The 18889-nt window shown below is 39.2% G+C and overlaps 2 protein-coding genes across 2 annotated transcripts; one reads left to right on the forward strand and one right to left on the reverse strand.

Moving 5' to 3' along the window:
- Positions 1-3363: 3363 nt before the first annotated feature.
- Positions 3364-5903, reverse strand: fmc1 (formation of mitochondrial complex V assembly factor 1 homolog). Its single transcript, XM_051714772.1, has 2 exons — positions 5736-5903; positions 3364-3676 (listed from the first exon to the last, which is right to left on the reverse strand). The coding sequence occupies exons 1-2, from the start codon at positions 5871-5873 to the stop codon at positions 3473-3475; spliced, it is 342 nt and encodes a 113-aa protein (XP_051570732.1). The 5' UTR covers positions 5874-5903; the 3' UTR covers positions 3364-3472.
- A 5624-nt stretch (positions 5904-11527) lies between these two features.
- Positions 11528-14703, forward strand: LOC127450625 (macrophage mannose receptor 1-like). The gene is made up of 5 exons (XM_051714862.1): positions 11528-11667; positions 11749-12135; positions 13423-13767; positions 13871-14233; positions 14309-14703. The coding sequence occupies exons 1-5, from the start codon at positions 11631-11633 to the stop codon at positions 14314-14316; spliced, it is 1140 nt and encodes a 379-aa protein (XP_051570822.1). The 5' UTR covers positions 11528-11630; the 3' UTR covers positions 14317-14703.
- Positions 14704-18889: the final 4186 nt, after the last annotated feature.

Raw genomic sequence — 18889 nt, forward strand, 5'->3', positions numbered from 1 at the left:
GTCTTGCAGATGAGCAAACGATTGTAAAATAGTCTAACAAATCTAGACACGCACATCAAAGAGATGTCTGATGTCATTGTGCTCTCAGGGATCTCCATGTGAAACAGAAAATAGCCTTAAGTGCTGATGTTTGAAATATTCTTCGTATTTCCAAAAAAGATTCTTCTTGATCATCTGTGGGGATCATGCAGTCTAAAACTGTTGTGTTGAATTTAATATAACGTAGCAGCGCAGAGAGAGACGGAATGAACATTAAAAACACTGTAATATAATAAGCATATTATTTTTATCCATCACTATAGGCCTACAGTTCTGCTTTATTTTTAGCATTTCCCACGATCATTGGTGATACTTTAGCAGGCCTACAGAATCCATAGATGTGATAAATGCATAAGCTTTATGATAATCTATAAGGAGCTTCAGTGTAAAAAGGTTGGGAACCACTGCACTGGTCTAGCATAGAATAGTCTAGTAAGAATGTAACAAATGAATTAAACAACAGTGAATATTTGAGTAAAGCTGATGTTACATGAGAGCAGCGCTGTCAATCAAACACGCACCTATGTGTCAAACCCCTTTGAATAACTCAGCAGATATACATAAACATCATCATAACAGTAATGACTTAAAAATAATATTTTATACTGTAATAACTGCGTTGAAACGTCTTCCAGCGCTGATGAACTGCATTACTTCACAACTAACCAATCAAATCCTAAAGACTTGTCCCTGGAGCAGTTCTGGAGTAAGGACTGGAAATATCGATCTTGTTGACAGTGTCTTTGACAGTCCCTTAGGAAAATTAGTAACCACAATTTAAGCATGGTATGTATAGTTAAACCATAGCAACAACAAAATGAACCATGGTTACTGCGGTCATGATTAAATATCTCACTATAGTAAAAACATGGTAATTAAGACATGATCAAAATGTAGGTGACACATAATAGCCTACAGTGTTAAGTGTCATCAACCGAAGCATAAACATCAGCCTACATGTGATATAATGCCGATAGAAAAATGTATATTTTATTTAACAGATGTTCTAACAAGACAGGCCTATGTGTGACCTTGCAGTTTAAAACTTAAACAGTCCTACGATATAGTCTATAATGTTATGGAAGGGACTATACTGTAGGTTATTTCATGATTTGGTTCGATAAACAATATAAGCTTGATCTCAAACACATTTGGCATTCCTATGGAAAAATCATGTATCCATTAACAGACACAAGTGCAGGTGTTTGCAATGATCGGGTTACAAAATCTCCATGTGTGGGCTGCATTTTCCAACAGCATTGTATGCTGATGTTTAGATCTTTGGCACTGTTTCTGTTTACTTCAGATTACCATGTTTTTGCCTCGTTTTGAAACATAGCGCTGGATGTTAAGAGGTTAAATCTTGTTTTAGAAAGTTAATGGTTTTCCTTTACGATTAATTGGGTTTGTCTGAACAACTGGCTGTTTTTTTTGTCATTCACTGATAAAGTTTACTCTGATAAAACATCAATGAGATTTGATCATAATTAATATTAGGCCATTTCCAGGGAAGCAACAGAAGTACGGTTGCCACTTTTGAAGTTTTAAAATAAGGGACACTTAAAAGTTAATATGCGTTATTAATAAAAATTGTATATCCTTTCTTATATGCTAAAACGAGAACTTTCCTGACCCATGACTTATAAAAAAACAAACAAAAAAGACATTTATATGTTAAAAATATATTTTAATTTTTTCGATTATTTGTCTTCTTTATCTTATGTATACATTTTGGATGGTTTATACATATTTTTAATAATTTTTATTTTATGTATTTTTTCCTTCACCTGTACTTGTCTTTATGATTGTATTCATACATAGTTTGATTTAATTGAACATTTATACAGAAAAAAATCCAGTTTTTCCAGCATTTGTGGACTTTTCAGACGGTCCCTTACCACACCCTCTATGGTATTAGCACGTTTTAGCAAAATGTGTGGACTTTTCAGACGGTGCCTTACCGCACCCTCCACGGTGTAAGCGCGTTTTAGCACAATGTGTGGACTTTTCAGACAGTGCCTTACCAGACCCTCCACAGTATGAGCACGTTTTAGCAAAATGTGTGGACTTTTCAGACGGTGCCTTACAACACCCTCCATGGTATTGGCGCGTTTTAGCACAATGTGTGGACTTCTCAGACGGTCCCTTACTGCACCCTCCACTGTATTAGCATGTTTTAGCACAATGTGTGGACTTTTTAGATGGTGCCTTACCGCACCCTCAATGGTATTAGCGCGTTTTAGCACAATGTGTGGACTTTTCAGACAGTGCCTTACCACACCCTCCATGGTATTAGCGCGTTTTAGCACAATGTGTGGACTTGTCAGACGGTGCCTTACCGCACCCTCCAACCTTAAACAGAAGCGATATCAGCAATTTCAGTAGCACCAGAGCTCCTTACTCTGTAGCCTATAAGGAGACTGCCATCTAGTGATGGCAAAGTGGATCTTTTACGGATTGTGTAAGGCAAAACCAGTGGAAAGGAAATCCCAAAATTCAAATGAATGAAAGACAGTTGACACAAATAGACATTATAGAATATATGTGTGTCAGTTGATCCACAAATGTGCATTCATTTTCTGTTTGATTTAGAACATCTTCCTGTGGTTACATGCACAAATTGTAATACATTTATACAAAAGAGAACATTTTAATTCACTAATGTGTCTATTTTTGTTCAAACTGTGGCACGTTCATTCAATTCTGAATTTCACAGACACAAGTTGAAAGGCATTTGTGCGTGGATGGCAAGATACACGTGACATTTATCAAATGGATGGATAACTGTTTACACATGTTAATCATTTTGATACTATATTCTTTCCATATTATTCTTTCACACAACACGAGTTGAACATGTTTTCCCGCCCCCTTTTGATTGACAGGAAATAACTGACTGATTTTGTTTTTAGTTAGAAAATGTCCGGTAGTGCAGATAATTGCCCTTTATTGGTGAATACATCTGTGCATGGCTACTTTTGACCTTTTGTGGTAGCTGAAAATGTTGAGAGGGCAGGTAAAAATCTGAACCAGATCCAGACGTCTATTTGATGCGTTTTCATCTGGAAGACGTCTATAAGACGTTTTCTCTGGCTTGTCATAAAGACATTCCGATGTCGTCTTTGAGACGTTTATGATTTGTTTATCAGATGTTAATTTGATTGTGATGTTTTCCAGATGAAACGCTCTTAAACAGACATCTCGGAGATGTACGTATGATTTCTTACTGGACCAGCAGGAAAATTCCTTATTATTGATCCATGTGACCTTCTGACCATCACTTTGACAGATTTGTGAAAACAATTCACAACAATTAAAAGTAAATGTCTTCAGAGCAGGTTTTATTTAATTATTTCCACACACTGATACTTATAACAGAGATCAAGAGAGTTAAACACACACACACACACACACACACACACACTCATTGTCTTCATGTCTCCCAGCCTTTGCCGCCAGGTTGTGTCGGGAGTCGGAGCCCCACCATTTTGGCCACCTCGTTCGTTTGGCGCTCACCACGCTTGTGATACAGCTCGTGCAGCTGCAGGTGAAGACGTGTTGACGCCAGCAGACTCTGATACATGTGAGCGGCGTGAAGAGCGTCCTGATGAGCACGACAGTACTGCGCACCTGTCACCTGAAACACAAAAACACACCATTGTACAACAGCTGTGCGAGACTTCACTTTTGTGCCGCATGTGTGAGTGTCTCAAGCCCAAAGTATACTGCGTACAGGACGCGTCACACAAATCTCGTCATCAGCAGAGCGCTCGAGCACTGAATGCGCAGGAAGAGCATGCACCTGGAATTATTTGCATGAATTAGGGGGTCCACAAGGTGGCAACACTCACAGTTGAGCCTCTGATGTCACGAAGAATCGCTAGAAGATGTAATCGCCAGTTAATAACAAGAGATAAAGGTAAAAAGAACAACAGTAGATGTGCATGTCAAGAGCACGTGTGTGAGGGGTCTGGAGATACCTGCATTCATATAAATAGAGTCTTTATGTGTCTAAACTCCTGAAGAGAAATAGTCCGGTATCTTTCATGGCACGAGTATGTGCACACAGTCAGATGATGTATAATGTGAAAGCCTGGCATTCGACTACACAGATGCGAACCGTACGTTTCTACTGGAGTGGAATACGCTCAAAGCTGCTCACAATGCTAGGGAACAGCTTACTCCGCTGTCAATCCCACAATCCACCTCGCAAGCGTGGCACTAGGCTTCCATAGGAATGAACTGAAAACGCTAAAATCTAGAGTTCTGGCAAACTAGCTGCTAATTTATTTTCACATGCAAATGAGCTTGTGATTCGCGTAAATGTTTGCCAGAAGTTTGCAGCTCTTAAGCAGCTATGGTGAACCTGCAGCAAACCTTTAGTGACAATGGACAATTTCCCGCCACTGGCAAACACTTCTGTGGCAAACCTTTGGCAACAACAAAGAGTTTGCCGCAGAGCTCATTTGCATGTGAAAATATGTTTGCAGCAAATTTGCCAGAGTTCGCCAGCTCTCGATTTTCTTGCCACTGGACTGCACAATCTAAATCTAAAATACTGTTACTCGAGAATCATTTAACGTCTCACATTGCTGTTGTTTAGACTGCAAGAAGAACAAAAAGACAAACTCACATTCTGAAATATTTATTCCAGCTAAACTTCTGTTTTTCTGGAATGTATTTTCACTCATATTCTTTTATTGGTTTTGATGTTGTAACAAACTATGACATTGTAAAATTAATGTACTAAAATAACAAGCAGGGAGAATTTCTCACACTTTACTTTCATAAACACGATTTACAGCGAAACCAACCACACTAAAGTGCACACAGAGAGAGAGTAAAAGTACAACAGTACAAATAAAATCTTCACTTCATCACAGTGACAAACGAAATATTATTTTCAGTCAAACACATTCTCTCAAGGTCACATCACAACACAACACACACCCATACACACACACAACAACACACTCACACCCGTACACACACACACACACACACACAGTACACACACCCACACACACACCCACACCCGTACACACACACACACACACACACACACACACACACACACCCACACCAACACACTCACACACACACACACACACACACACACACACACACACACACACCCGTACACACACACACACAACAACACACTCACACCCGTACACACACACACACACACACACACAGTACACACACCCACACCCACACCAACACACTCACACCCGTACACACACACACACACAGTACACACACACACCCACACACACACACTCACACAAAACAACACACAACACACACACACACACGTTGGTGCAGTTATCATTATGAGGACTCTCCATAGACATAATGATTTTTATACTGTACAAACTATAGATTCTATCCCCTAACCCTAACCCTACCCCTAAACACACACACACACACACACACTAACCCTACCCCTAAACCTCACAAAAAACTTTCTGCATTTTCAATAAAACATCGTTTAGTATGCTTTTTTAAGTGATCCACACAACCAGAAATGTCCTCACAGAACAGGTTGATTCTCAATACTTGGTCCTCACAAGTATAGCAAAACCTGTACACACACACACACACACACACACACACACACACACACACACACACACACACACACACTCTCTCACTCTCTTTCTCACACACGCAGTGATGGCGCGACGCTTTACCTGGTTCTTCTTGAACTGCTCCAACACGTGTTTATAAATCAGAGTGTGTTTGTAATCGGGACCTTTACTGAAGCGGATCTCCTTTAATATCCCTCGACACGCGCGCAGAGGAGAGGTCACCATCACCGCCGCCATCATGACAGACAAGAGCAGTCGAACACCGAACAATACACCGGACAGACTGAACCAATCGAACACAGAACAATACACCGGACAGACTGAACCAATCGAACACAGAACAATACACCGGACAGACTGAACCAATCGAACACAGAACAATACACCGGACAGACTGAACCAATCGAACACAGAACAATACACCGGACAGACTGAACCAATCGAACACCGAACAATACACCGGACAGACTGAACCAATCGAACACCGAACAATACACCGGACAGACTGAACCAATCGAACACCGAACAATACACCGGACAGACTGAACCAATCGAACACAGAACACTTCAAGGAATAATCAGAGTAAATTGTGCTGTAATCTGATGTCAGTCGTGTCATTCCTACAAAACCTTTGCTATTATAATGATTCATTTCGATCGATTACAATTTTAAAATATATATATATATTTTAATAGAACAAAAACTGTATGTAATGTTACACACTCATGTGATCCTAAAAGTCTCATTTTCATTGTTTTAATTTATTACACTAGTGTCATTTTCTCGTGTGCACAAAGCTGCACGTAAATCATCTGACAATTTTTTTTACATATCTACACACACACACACACACACACACACACACACACACACACACACACATATATAAAGAGGAAAATAAGAACTAAAAGTGGAGTTTTTTTATTCATTGTCATCCTGTGATGTCATACTGTGATCTAGTATGTTATGACGTGAATTCACACAACCCAGAGGTGACTTCAGCCATTCAGCCATTCATGTAGTGTGTAATTCTTGTTTTATTGATGTTGTCCTATATTTTGTGATGCTAGTCAAATGTGTTAGGGTTACATGTAGATATAGGGAAAATTCACGTAATTTAAACACTTTAATATATTTATGTTAACAGAAATAAAATAATCACTACCCCTAAAAGCACCTGTCCATCACCCAGTTTTTACATCTGGATGTTAATAAGACATTCAGCAGATGTCTTTGAGACGTTTATAATAGAGAATGTTTCTTTAATGATGAAACATAAAGATACTTATAAAAGTATGAGTCATTTTTCAAAACATTCAAAGGCACCAAATAGTAGAAATGACCCAATTACCACAGTAAATAATGCAGATATGATCCGATCATCCCTTTGTTTAAAAAAAGCGAAAGAATAACCTGTACTACACTTGTAATGTAAATGCACATGCATTTTTAAAGCAGTGCTTTAAACAGTTTGAAACCTGTTGCTGTCAATAAGAGTTCTTATCCACAGTATTTAACCTACAATATCAAAATTCTTGTGCATATCAATGGACGTCAGATCGAAAGTTTATTATTTAAAGAACTTTTGAACTCTTGATCTCTCACGATCAACATACATCAGCACTGCACTTTATTAATCGTATTATCTCACACCGGACTGTCATAAGTTATATTCTCTCTTAACAACATACTGGCAACTGACTATCAACCGACAGCCTGAATGTCAATACAGCACAATACAACCTACTGTATATTTTATATATACTTTATATACTATTTTTATTGTATGTGTATTCTATATTATGTGTATGTGTGTTCTATATTGTGTGTATTGTATACTGTACATTGTATATTATTATTGTGTTGTGTAATTATGTGTATATTAGATATGAAAATTGTGTTGTGCAAATCTGATGTTTATTGTAAATTGGTATATGTCTTATCACTGTCATGACTGCTATGTTGCTTGGAACTGCACCCAAGGTTTTCACCCACTGTTGCACTTGTGCATATGGTTGTGTGACAATAAAAGTGATTTGATGGCCTGTGACTCAGCAAGTCTTAGGTCAGCAAGGCTGTGAAAGCAGTAACACCTTTGCCGTTACAGCTTATGAACACCACGCTGAGTTTCCCCAAAGCTCCTCAAAAAACCCAGTCACAACATTGCAGTCACGGAAATTTGTTCAACATCCTGGGGGGGGGGGGGGTCATGCTGGTGTTGCTGATGATGAAGATGCTGCTGCTATTGATGATGATGATCCACTGACCCCACATCAAGGCAGAATGCATCCTGCAGGAGCAGAAGTCAGAGAAAATTTAATTCAGAAAATGTTTGGGTACTTTTTTCATTTTAAATATAGTTTGGTTACTGTATTTTCTATTATTTCATCTTATTGACATAACTTGTGTTAATAAACATTTTGTGTAATTTCCTACTTTGGTCTATGTTTTTCCTCCCTGCAAACATTAATTGAAAGAATACTGCAAATACTTCTTGTTTGCAGTATTGAGTATTGAGTCATAACCAAAGCCTATTGAGAATATTCCATATTCTATTATATTCTACTTTTGTGAACACCTCACAATAAACACAAAACCACTTACACAGACATGTTATCCCATACAGAAATCAGATATATGGCCATACATATATATATTTCCACTATTATTGTTCATTTATTTGGGCATATTGGCTATATAAAATGATACTGTGATTTGGGAAATTATGTTTTACATATATGACAGTGTAATATTTTGAAATATGTAAATGAATGAATTTCACACTTACATAGCATTTTTCTGACACTATACACAAAGTACTGCAGATATGTTGCATGTATGAACAGTACAGATAACTTTTTATATCAGTGAAAATGTCTTTGGCAAGTGGAATTTGCATGCCACTCTCCGGCCCCAGACATATAGGTATAAAAGGAGATGGCGTGCACCACTCATTCAGATTTATGCTGAGGAGCCGATAGAGAGTCCTGGCCATGTCAGCAGCCGGTTCAGCCCCACGGCAGGAGGGACACAACGTCTCATTCCCTCCATCAGGGAACAGAGGTTACATCAGTAACCAAGACATTCCCTGTCTGTCACTCACTCGACGTTGTGTCGATGTAGTGACACTTGGGGTTCCTATAGGAAATGGCGCAGGCGCTGAACCATGTCACAAGGTACGCAAGAGTGGACATGGGCAAGCTGCTGCATGCCTCGCAGTGAGCACTCAACCACGTCGTGACCTTCCAGCGAGTTAGGTAAGGCGTCTCTCTAGTCCCATTAAGGGGGGGAGGCACTCACCCAAGTAGGCTACCGGTGGTTCCTTTCCTGATATGCTTTAAGCAATTTCCCACCGAGCACTTTCTAGAATAGCGCTGGGAAGTGCTCTTCCCTCTCCAGAAAGGAGAGCACTACAGAGACCACATCCTATCGGAGGGAGGTTAACATGTGGAGAATATCTCACATGGACTTAACAATGGGGAAGTTCACATATGGAATGATACCACCGGAGGACCCTATCTACAGAAAGGGTACGCAGCCACAGTGGCTGAGGCAGAGAAAGCTCTGGCGTGGGGAAACACAGGGTTCACCTAAGGGGAAACCGAACAGTGGAAACTCATCATACGGGATTACCCATGGGGAATCACCATGCAAGGAGCACTGAGCCCAAGCACACGGGCACACCTGAAAAGGGGTATACCACGAGTACGGGGCCTGGTGTTGTTACTCCTCTGCTGAGTTCGTCACCGAACAGTGCTTAAGAATTAAAGAGGTGTCTGGGGTTCACAAGATACGGGGAACTGTTGTGGACAAAATGGTGCACATCATCACCTTTGAAAAAAGGGGAAAGGTGCAATGCAAGTGGTACACTCAACCGGCCACCCGGTCTACCTGCTGTTACCGCGTAACACTTGGGCCGAAACCGGGTCTATGCGTAGGTTATAAAACCTCGCAAATGTATTGGATGTAGCCCAACCCGCAGCTCTGCATATGTCTGCTAGAGAGGCCCCCCTTGCCAGTGCCCAGGAGGACGCAACACCTCTAGTGGAGTGCGCCCGGACTCCCAAGGGGCACGGCAAGTCCTGAGATTGGTATGCAAGAGAAATGGCATCCACAATCCAATGGGCTAGCCTCTGCTTGGAGACAGCATTCCCCTTCTGGGGAACACCAGTTTGCGAAGAGATGCCACTTCAAGGCATACAGCTGCCTTGTAGGTCCTGCCTCAGGAGAATGCGCCAGGGAGGTGCTACTACCAGGAGCATCAGATCCGAGAACCAAGTCCGGTTGGCACAACGAACAGGACTTGCTGCTCGTCCTCCCTGACTTTGCACAGAATCTGTGCAATGAGGCTCACTGGAGGAGATGTATACTTGCGCAGCCCCCGAGGCCAGCTGTGTGCCAAGGCACCCATGTCGAGGGGAGCCTTGGACAGGCAGTGAGAGAACTTTTGGGAGGCAAACAGGTCTATCTGTGCCTCCCCAAATCTCTCCCAAATCAGCTGGACTACGTGGGGGTGGAGTCCCCACTCCCCATGGAGCATTACCTGCCATGAGAGCACGCCCAATGCACGGTTGAGGATGCCCGGAAGGTGAGTGACTCGCAGCAACTTCAACGTTTGCTGACTCCAGAGGAGGAGGTGGTGGGCGACTTGCGACATGCGACGCGAGCGTACGCCGCCTTGCCGTTTTATGTACGCTACATTCGCTGTGTTGTCGGTCCAGACCAACACATGCTTGCCCTGAATCAATGGCCGAAGCCTCTGCAGGGCCAGCAACTCTAAGCAGTTGATGCTCTGTCAAAGGAGTCGGGGCCCCGAGACTGCCTGCCCGTTGCACATGGTGCTCCAGCCTGAGCTCGAGCTATCGAGCATGTTCTCGCAATGAGAACATAACCCTTCCACAAAAGCTGCCTCGGCATGCTGGCACCCCAAGCACTCAAGACAGATTTCATGGCTGTCCGGAGGAGAGAGATAACGGCCACATCCAGTAGCGCAAAATGCGGAAGGACATCTTTAAAAAGACGGCAAGCGTTTGCGCAAGCTCTTTTAGAAGGAAATATACTCTTTTGAATATACTCTTTTAGTACCCATGGACTCAGCCGTCGAAGTGCCCAGGGGAAGCACAACACTCGACCGTGTGAGGGTGACCACTGATATACGCCGTAAAATCCAGCAGCGTAAGGTGAGAGGACGAACACAATACATGCATTTGGCTCCGAAGAAAAAATCTTAATGAGTGGTGCACGCCATCTCCTTTTATACCCGTATGTCCGGGGGTGACAACTTTAAGACAACTTTAAGTCTTTCAAAGCTCTCAGAGTGGATGGTGAAGTCTTTGAAAGCAATAGTGCATAAGGATAAGTCTGAATAATTAAACATATTATATGTGCTAAAGATGTCCTGTACTTTCAATTTTAATACAAAGCACTGCCAATCATACATTGAATTTTCTCCTTTTGAGGCATGTATGGACCAACCAATGCATTACCCTGTGATGTCCCACTTTTGAGGATGTCCTACTGGCCGGTTAAAAAATATTTTTTTGCACATTAAATTTTCTAGCCCTGAATACTCTGAAAGACGCATACAGTTTTAATATGAAGAACCTTATTCAGATCATCATTGCTTGACCTTGGTCCTGGAGATGCCCAACACTGCACATTTTTGATCTCTTCTTTATTTGACACCCAATGAATCCTCATGTAACAAGTTGATGAGTTGAATCAGGTGTGTTTGATTCAAGAGACATGCAAAATGTACAGTGTTGGGGTTCTTGAGGTCCAGGTTATTTGTCATAGTTTCATGAAGATTGTCATAGCAGGAAACATTTGAAATAAACACACCCATTCACTCAGGGTTGGACAGGATTGTTTCTCAATTCAATACATATCTGTGCTGGGAAGAGCAGAAAGAGAGAGAGAGAGAGAGAGAGAGAGAGAGAGAAACAAATATTCAGACTCACAGAAAACTGTGAACCAAATGACCAAACTGAACAGAAATGGACCAAATTGTTTATTTCACACTTCTGCTCACAGGTAAGCACATGCTTTATATATGTATTACTGTCATTGGTGTGATAATGAACAATCATTCAAGTGAAATATTCTTTTTCACAGCTGTCTTCAGTTTATCTGCATGTGTTTCACGGCAGTATTACTTTGTGAATCAGAAAAAGAGCTGTACTGAAGCTCAGAGATACTGTAGAGAGAATTACATGGATCTGGCCACACTCGACAACAAGAACGACATTGAAGAGCTGATGAAGAGTGTGAACAGTAATCAGGTCGTGGACGTCTGGATCGGGCTGATGAAAACAGTCAATTATAAATGGAAGTGGTCTCTGGGTGACCCTGTGTTCTACACACAACTTGATTCACAGTATCGAAACTGGGAACTGAGTCAACCAAATGGCAGCTCAAATGAAGACTGTGTTTACATGAATGGGGATGGAAAATGGCACAATAATTACTGTACAAATAAGTGGTCTTTCATTTGCTACAATGGTGAGTGCAGTTGAGTTTTAACACAGCAAATGCAAATATGTGGTACAACTATGGCTGGATATCACAATTGCAATTCATATGTAATGATGCATCACCTTATCATAATTGAATTGTGATTGTTAATGCTCAAACAGATTCTGAAATGATGTTACTGTTTAATTTTAATGAATGGACCAATATTAGAAAGCGTGTCCTCAAGAGAGTGAAACTGCACATGAGAGACTGAAATGCTTGAATTTGGTGTGAGTTGGGGGCAGAACTTTATATTTATTCGACCAATGGCAAACGGGTGTTTTCAGAAAACAATATTTATTTTTGCTATTTCATTCGGTGGCGCAGAAATGATACTTCAGCTTTAACTGTAATGAATTACTAGCAGTTTAGAGTGTTCAGACAAAACGCTCTGACAAACGTCAGCGGCAGATGTCACACAGTTCTGGGAGGTAATAGTACACAATCATTTTGATAAACATAAAAAACAGAAACATTTCAGATGCTATTGATGATATTCTTTGAGTGAATTATGTATTCACATGACTTTTTTGATGCACATCTATATTTCTCTACAAATTCTATAGGAATATATTTGTTAAATGTGATTCTATCTTAGTTTATGTCTTCTTATCGAATAAAACATTTATCCTCCTCAAGCGAGCGTCTACGCTGTTATGCCCATTTTGGAGATTTTATTCGCATCTTGGTGTTTCCAGCCAGCACTTTTTACACTATATCCCAAAATTCCCATAACAATATGTGGATGGAAACCCAGCTAATGATAAAGCTCTGTATATAATCAGACATTTAGTTTTGATTACACATGAATGCCTTAGATCATATAATTAACGCTTGTTTTGTTTTTGGTAAAAAATGGGAGAAAAAAACATTTATTTGGTAACACTTTACAATAAGGCTCCATTCGTTAACATTAGTTAATGCGTTAGGCATCATGAACTAACAATGAACAATATATATTTTTGTACAGCATTTATTAATCTTTGTTAATGTTGGTTAATAAAAATACAGTCTTTCAGTGTTAGTTCATGTTAAGTCATTATGCATTAACTAATGTTAACCTGTACAACTTTTGCTTTTAAAAATGAACATTAACCAAGATTAACAAATGCTGTAAAAGTATTGGTCATGGTTAGTTCATATTAACAGATGTTAAGAAATGGAACCTTATTGTAAAGTGTTTTATTAAAGACATTGTGAAGTTTAATGTAACTTTATTTTTTTTTCCTCTAACATTCAAAATCAATTAAAGTACATCCTTCTTTTCAAATACAGACAGCAGTAAAGGATACGTCCCTGTCCTCCAGACAATGGTTTGGAGAGATGCTCAGAGTTACTGCCGAGCGAATCACACCGATCTGGTCGGTGTGAGGAACCAGACAGAGAATCAACAGATCCAGCAGATCATGAATGATTGCGGGATCAATAAAATCTGGATCGGTCTGTTCAGAGACTTGTGGGAATGGTCAGATCAGAGCAAATCCTCGTTCAGAAACTGGAAACCTTCTGAACCCAATAATATTAATGGGAATGAAAATGGCGCAGTGCTTACGGTCAGTGTGAACCTGGGATGGCAAGACTGGCCATGTGATTCCATACATCCCTTTGTCTGTCATGAAGGTGATTAATTAGACAATTGGTAAAATGAGGATGTCTTTCATCATCAATTAAAATCCATCCACTTACTGCTGTGTTTCATCTGTCCTGTTTTCATTTCACTCAGATAAACTAGTTTTAATCCAGATGAATGTGACCTGGAATGAAGCTCTGAGATACTGCCGAGAGAATCATGTGGACCTTGTATCGGTTCACACAGAGCAGATTCAGCGTCGCATCATGAATGTGGTTAAAAAGGCCTCAACCGCTGCCGTGTGGATGGGTCTACATCACTACTGCGCCATGAACATGTGGATCTGGGTGAGGGGGGAGGTCGTGTGTTATCAGAACTGGGCTGCAGGTAATGGGACAGGAATGGAAGGGTGCAGGGACCAAAGAAGAGTTGGAGCTGTTCAGTCCAGAGGAGATCAGCGCTGGATCAGCCTTACTCAAACTCACAAACTCAACTTCATCTGCACCAACTCTCAAAGTAAGAGTGAGTGAGCATCTACACTAATTTTATCACAAAGTCAATGTCTGCTAAATATGTGTTGTCATTTTTCAGATTTCTGAGTCAAGCTGTCCATCATCTCTGGAGCTAGAAATGTACTTTGGTATGTCTGTTTTGAAATATTATGCATAATGTCTTATTCCTTAAGATAATAATTACAGAGCTTTTCATGAATAATGTCAAGTACAACATCAGCAGTACAGGATTATTAGCATTTCTTTCCTCCTCATAAAGACATTTGCTGATCATTTCATCTCAAGACATACATGCCATCTGCTTATTTTCCATGTCTATGGATGTTGCACTTGCACATGTGCTAAGAATATGTATAAATGCAGATGAATCATAGTTTGTGCATTCATTTCAGCAAGACTTTCAGGCTTCTATTTGGTGTGGTCAAAGTTTAATGTATGTATTAACCTTGAATATCTAAAATACATTGTGTGCTATACTGTATGTTAAAAATAAACATTACCAACCAAACTCCTCCAGTACAAATGTATATTATATTAGCATACACACTACTGTTCAAACGTTTGGAATCACAATGATATTTGAATGTTTTTGAAAGAAAATGATAATAGCAGCAGACACAATCAGTATGGTGTAGAGAGACAAGGAGTGGTGTAACATGTCTTTGGCTCACTGAAGACCAGACGTGCTGTTGCATTCTGGATCATTTGCAGAGGCCTGATTGTGCATGCAGCAAGACCGGCAATGAGAGCATTGCAGTAATCAGTAAACAGTAATATAGCAGTGATTATTTGAGCATGCTGTCTGCACTGGATTACTGCAGATCAGGTAACGGCACAAACGCTGCCACAAAAGTAATTTTTATTTGTATAGCGCCTTTCACAACACACATCGTTTCAGAACAGCTTTACAGAAAATCATGCATTAACAGAAATATTAAACTGTAATATCTATAAAGTCTTAGAGTGATCATTGTGTAGTTTGATAAAATATGATTGTAAATTGTGTCTAAGAATAAGTAAATAATAATTATATTTAGAAAATCGCTGCTGAATGCACTTTGCACGCGTAATTCAAATCTTACAGGCCGAAAATAACAGTGAAATAACAATGTCTAAAAAATCCAAAGCATGCATGGAGTATGAAGAGCAAATAAGATGAATACAAACTTGAACTGTGCCAAAGAGCAGGTTTATTGACACTATTGAAAGATATATTCTAAATCTGCACGGCAAAGACACGCTGTTACTCCCAGACATGAGACAAACTTCTTTAGTGTGTTTGTGCTCTAAACCACGAGTATTTTATTAATAAAAGAGTCACAGTAGCTACCATTTCTCTGGAAGTGATGATTTTGTTCTTTTGAACAGATGGGATGATAATACGGCTTTATTTGCATATAAATACAATTTGCGAAATGGATGAAAATAAGCCTATGGTGTTTGTCATGCTGTGGTCACTAAAGCTCTAGTTTAGGACCTGTGTGGATGTGGACAGTTATTCCATCAACGTGCACCTCCCCAGCGACATTCACTGTTGTGTCTCTTTAGTTTGAGGCTTTATTTTGTTGTTGTTGCTACTTGTTTTTTGGAGTGTGGCTCAGACCTCAGGATTCAGAAACTCTGCCTGACGCAAATGGGATGTATATCTGATCAGATTATCTGGAAGTCATTTGTTTAAGCCTTTATATTTCTTTATTACATCCCTGACCAACAAATGTGTCTTTGTTTGCAGTTTCACAGCAGCTCTTGCTTTCATTTTAGTCACAACACAGTCCAACACTGAGGAAACAATAATACATATTTTCTTTTTTCTTGTTTTAAATCTGGCTGCATGTGATTAATATCCCCCGTCATCATGACCATGTTGTAATAGTTGTCAAAGAAGAGTTTGAGAATGGCACTCAGACTTTATATGTGTTCCTTTAAAAGACAATTTTATCCAAAGTGACTTAGAAACAGTAACGCCTTACAGGTAAAAGAGCCAATCACCTTTAGATACAGACATGTCAGTCAACTCAAGAACACACATGTGCATTAGCTGGACCAGCCTGAAAAATGTTTTTTTTTGAGTAAAATCTGAGGTAAAGAAGTATAATTTATGATACGAATGTTGTCAGATTTTACTGCTGATTTTAAAAATGTTCTTTGATCGTAATCTTGATGAACTGTTTTGGAGATTTCCATCTTTTCCCATTCAAGTAGATAGGAGCTGCCAGGGAGCGTTCCAAAGATGACCAAAGAGTGGATTGACTTGCTAGAAAGACTTTGCCTATCATGCAGTCACCTAATGTGTGGTTAAGACCAAATAGCTTGTTTATACTTGTTTATTTTAGTATGTAAAAGACTGTCTAACTTGGACAAAGTCATGCAGTGACATAGATGATTCTGACATCTTTGCCTAGAAAAGATTTGTCGTATATATCTGTATGAGTCTCACTGCTGTGGTCAGTTAAACACATTCTGTGCGCAGCTTGTACGACACTACATACAGTAAAAAATAAATTTAAAAAAAGACAATTTTTTGAATTTACACATTTCAGTTTCACAATTTTTCTCTATTCTGCTCTACTCTGTTTTCCTCTACACTTATTTTACTCCTCTATTCTGTATTCTTTTCTATAATACTTTGTTGTGGAACATAATGATGCAGACAGATGGCGCTCCTGAGAAACATGAAAGACCGAATGTAAAGAGAGAGAGAGAGAGAGAGAGAGAGATTTGATTTTGAAAAACCCTTTTTATTACAAATATTTACATATCACAAACCAATAACACAAAATTATCAAATAATACCCATTTTAAACAACAACAAAATCATCCTAACCAAAAGGGGAAAAACAACTATTCTTCAACAATTTCACAAATGATCCCATTTAAGCACCAAATTGCCTCAAAAGATAAAAGGTCATGCATTAATCTATAATAACGATAATCAATCAAAATTCTAGATTCTACTAATTTTAAAAAAACAGCTTCTATACTACTTAAAACATTTTGTTCAATTTTCTCTTTCCTTGTGGTATATATTGCCATTTTTGCTTGACCTAACAGGGAATTCAACAACTGAGATTTATGACGATGTTTTTTCACATATTTAAAACCACAAATAAACACTTTCATCAAATAACTTTACATCAAAAGCAATACAAAATTTCTTCAAGATATTAAATAAAGGTTTTAACCTTTCACAATGCATAAACGCATGAAAAATAGTCTCTTTTTGTAAGCAAAAAGGACAACCTTCAGTAATGTCAGAATTTATCAATGAAACAAAAGCACTGACTGCAATGGCACCATGCAACACTCTCCACTGTAAATCCCGTTTTTTTGACTAATGGTGATTTATATAACGCTCTCCATTCAGGTTTTTCATTTACATCAAGATTAAGTACATTTCGCCATGGTGTATTGCACTTGTTATTCAAAGATTTTTTTTATTAAATGCTTTTATACAACTCTTATACATATCTTTACCAAGTGCAAAATTTGGACCCACAATTATTAAATCTTTATAATTTAACAACATGCTATTGCACTCACCCAAACTGGGAGACAGACTCAAATTCGGAAAAGGGTCTTTACAATCGGGATTAATATTCCCCTTTGAATATTGATCCAACAGTCCTGTTTCTTCTCCAGTGAGGGCTAATCTTCATTTTTCAGTTGCTTTTGTCACTATCTGGTATGATTTGATACCTAAACGCTCAGCAATTGCATTCACATCTTTAAAAGTAGAACCTGCTATTTGATGTAAGTGTCCGATTGTTGTTCACTTGGCATTACGCAAAGTCCTTTCCAGTATAGCAAACGACATCTCACGAAATAAGTCCAATCTTGCGCCAATGACCAATGGTTCTTGTAGTAACCAAAACAGGGAAGATTCATTGCTTTCCCTGCTTGTTTTAAATAAAGACCAGACTTTAAACAAGTTGCGATAAAAGACTGGAGAATCACGTAGTTTTAGCCTTTGAAGATCCAACCAGAATAAAGCTTTATCCAGTCCTAATCCTTCAATACTTTGAAGAATTGCACAGGCAGCACCCATCCAACTTGACTCTTCAGAGCACCTTAAAAGTCTTTGTACATATTGCAGACGAAATGCAGCCATTCTGCTCTGCAAGTGTATCAGACCAAGTTCCCCTTCATCTTTAGACAGGTACAAAACACTTTTTGGTACCCAATGCAGTCTGTCCCAGAAAAAGTCAATTAAAATTGACTGGATCTTCATTAATACTTCAACTGGGGGATCTATGCAGACTAAGCGGTGCCAAAGTGCAGAGGCTACCAGATTATTAATAATCAAGATACGTCCTTTATAAAACATTTTAGGAAGTAAAAACATCAACTTATCCAGTTGCCCTTTTATTTTTTCAATAGTACCTTCAAAATTCTTTTTCACAACATTTTCATCTCCTAAAAAAACGAGATATTTGAATCCACCTCTGGTCCATTTTAACCCATCAGGAAGCCTTGGTTCAGCTTTTAACCATTTCCCAACTAATATGGCTTCACTTTTTTTCCAGTTCACCTTTGCAGAAGACAGAGTTTTAAAATCATCTAAAATCTTCAACATCACACTGACATAATTAGAATCACTGATTAAAACAATAACATCATCAGCATAAGCTGATATTTTAAAAATATTACTACAATTTGGCAG

Source organism: Myxocyprinus asiaticus, chromosome 13, assembly GCF_019703515.2.
Source record: "Myxocyprinus asiaticus isolate MX2 ecotype Aquarium Trade chromosome 13, UBuf_Myxa_2, whole genome shotgun sequence".
Taxonomy (NCBI): Eukaryota; Metazoa; Chordata; class Actinopteri; order Cypriniformes; family Catostomidae; genus Myxocyprinus; species Myxocyprinus asiaticus.

Bases quoted from the DNA above. Each gene is read 5' to 3' on its own strand.
- fmc1 (XM_051714772.1), bottom strand. From the start codon at position 5,873: ATGATGGCGGCGGTGATGGTGACCTCTCCTCTGCGCGCGTGTCGAGGG. The intron at 3,677-5,735 runs GTAAAGCGTCGC...TTTGTGTTTCAG, and splicing joins AGCAGTTCAAGAAGAACCAG to GTGACAGGTGCGCAGTACTG.
- LOC127450625 (XM_051714862.1), top strand. From the start codon at position 11,631: ATGGACCAAATTGTTTATTTCACACTTCTGCTCACAG. The intron at 11,668-11,748 runs GTAAGCACATGC...TCTTTTTCACAG, and splicing joins TTTCACACTTCTGCTCACAG to CTGTCTTCAGTTTATCTGCA. The intron at 13,768-13,870 runs GTGATTAATTAG...CATTTCACTCAG, and splicing joins TCCCTTTGTCTGTCATGAAG to ATAAACTAGTTTTAATCCAG.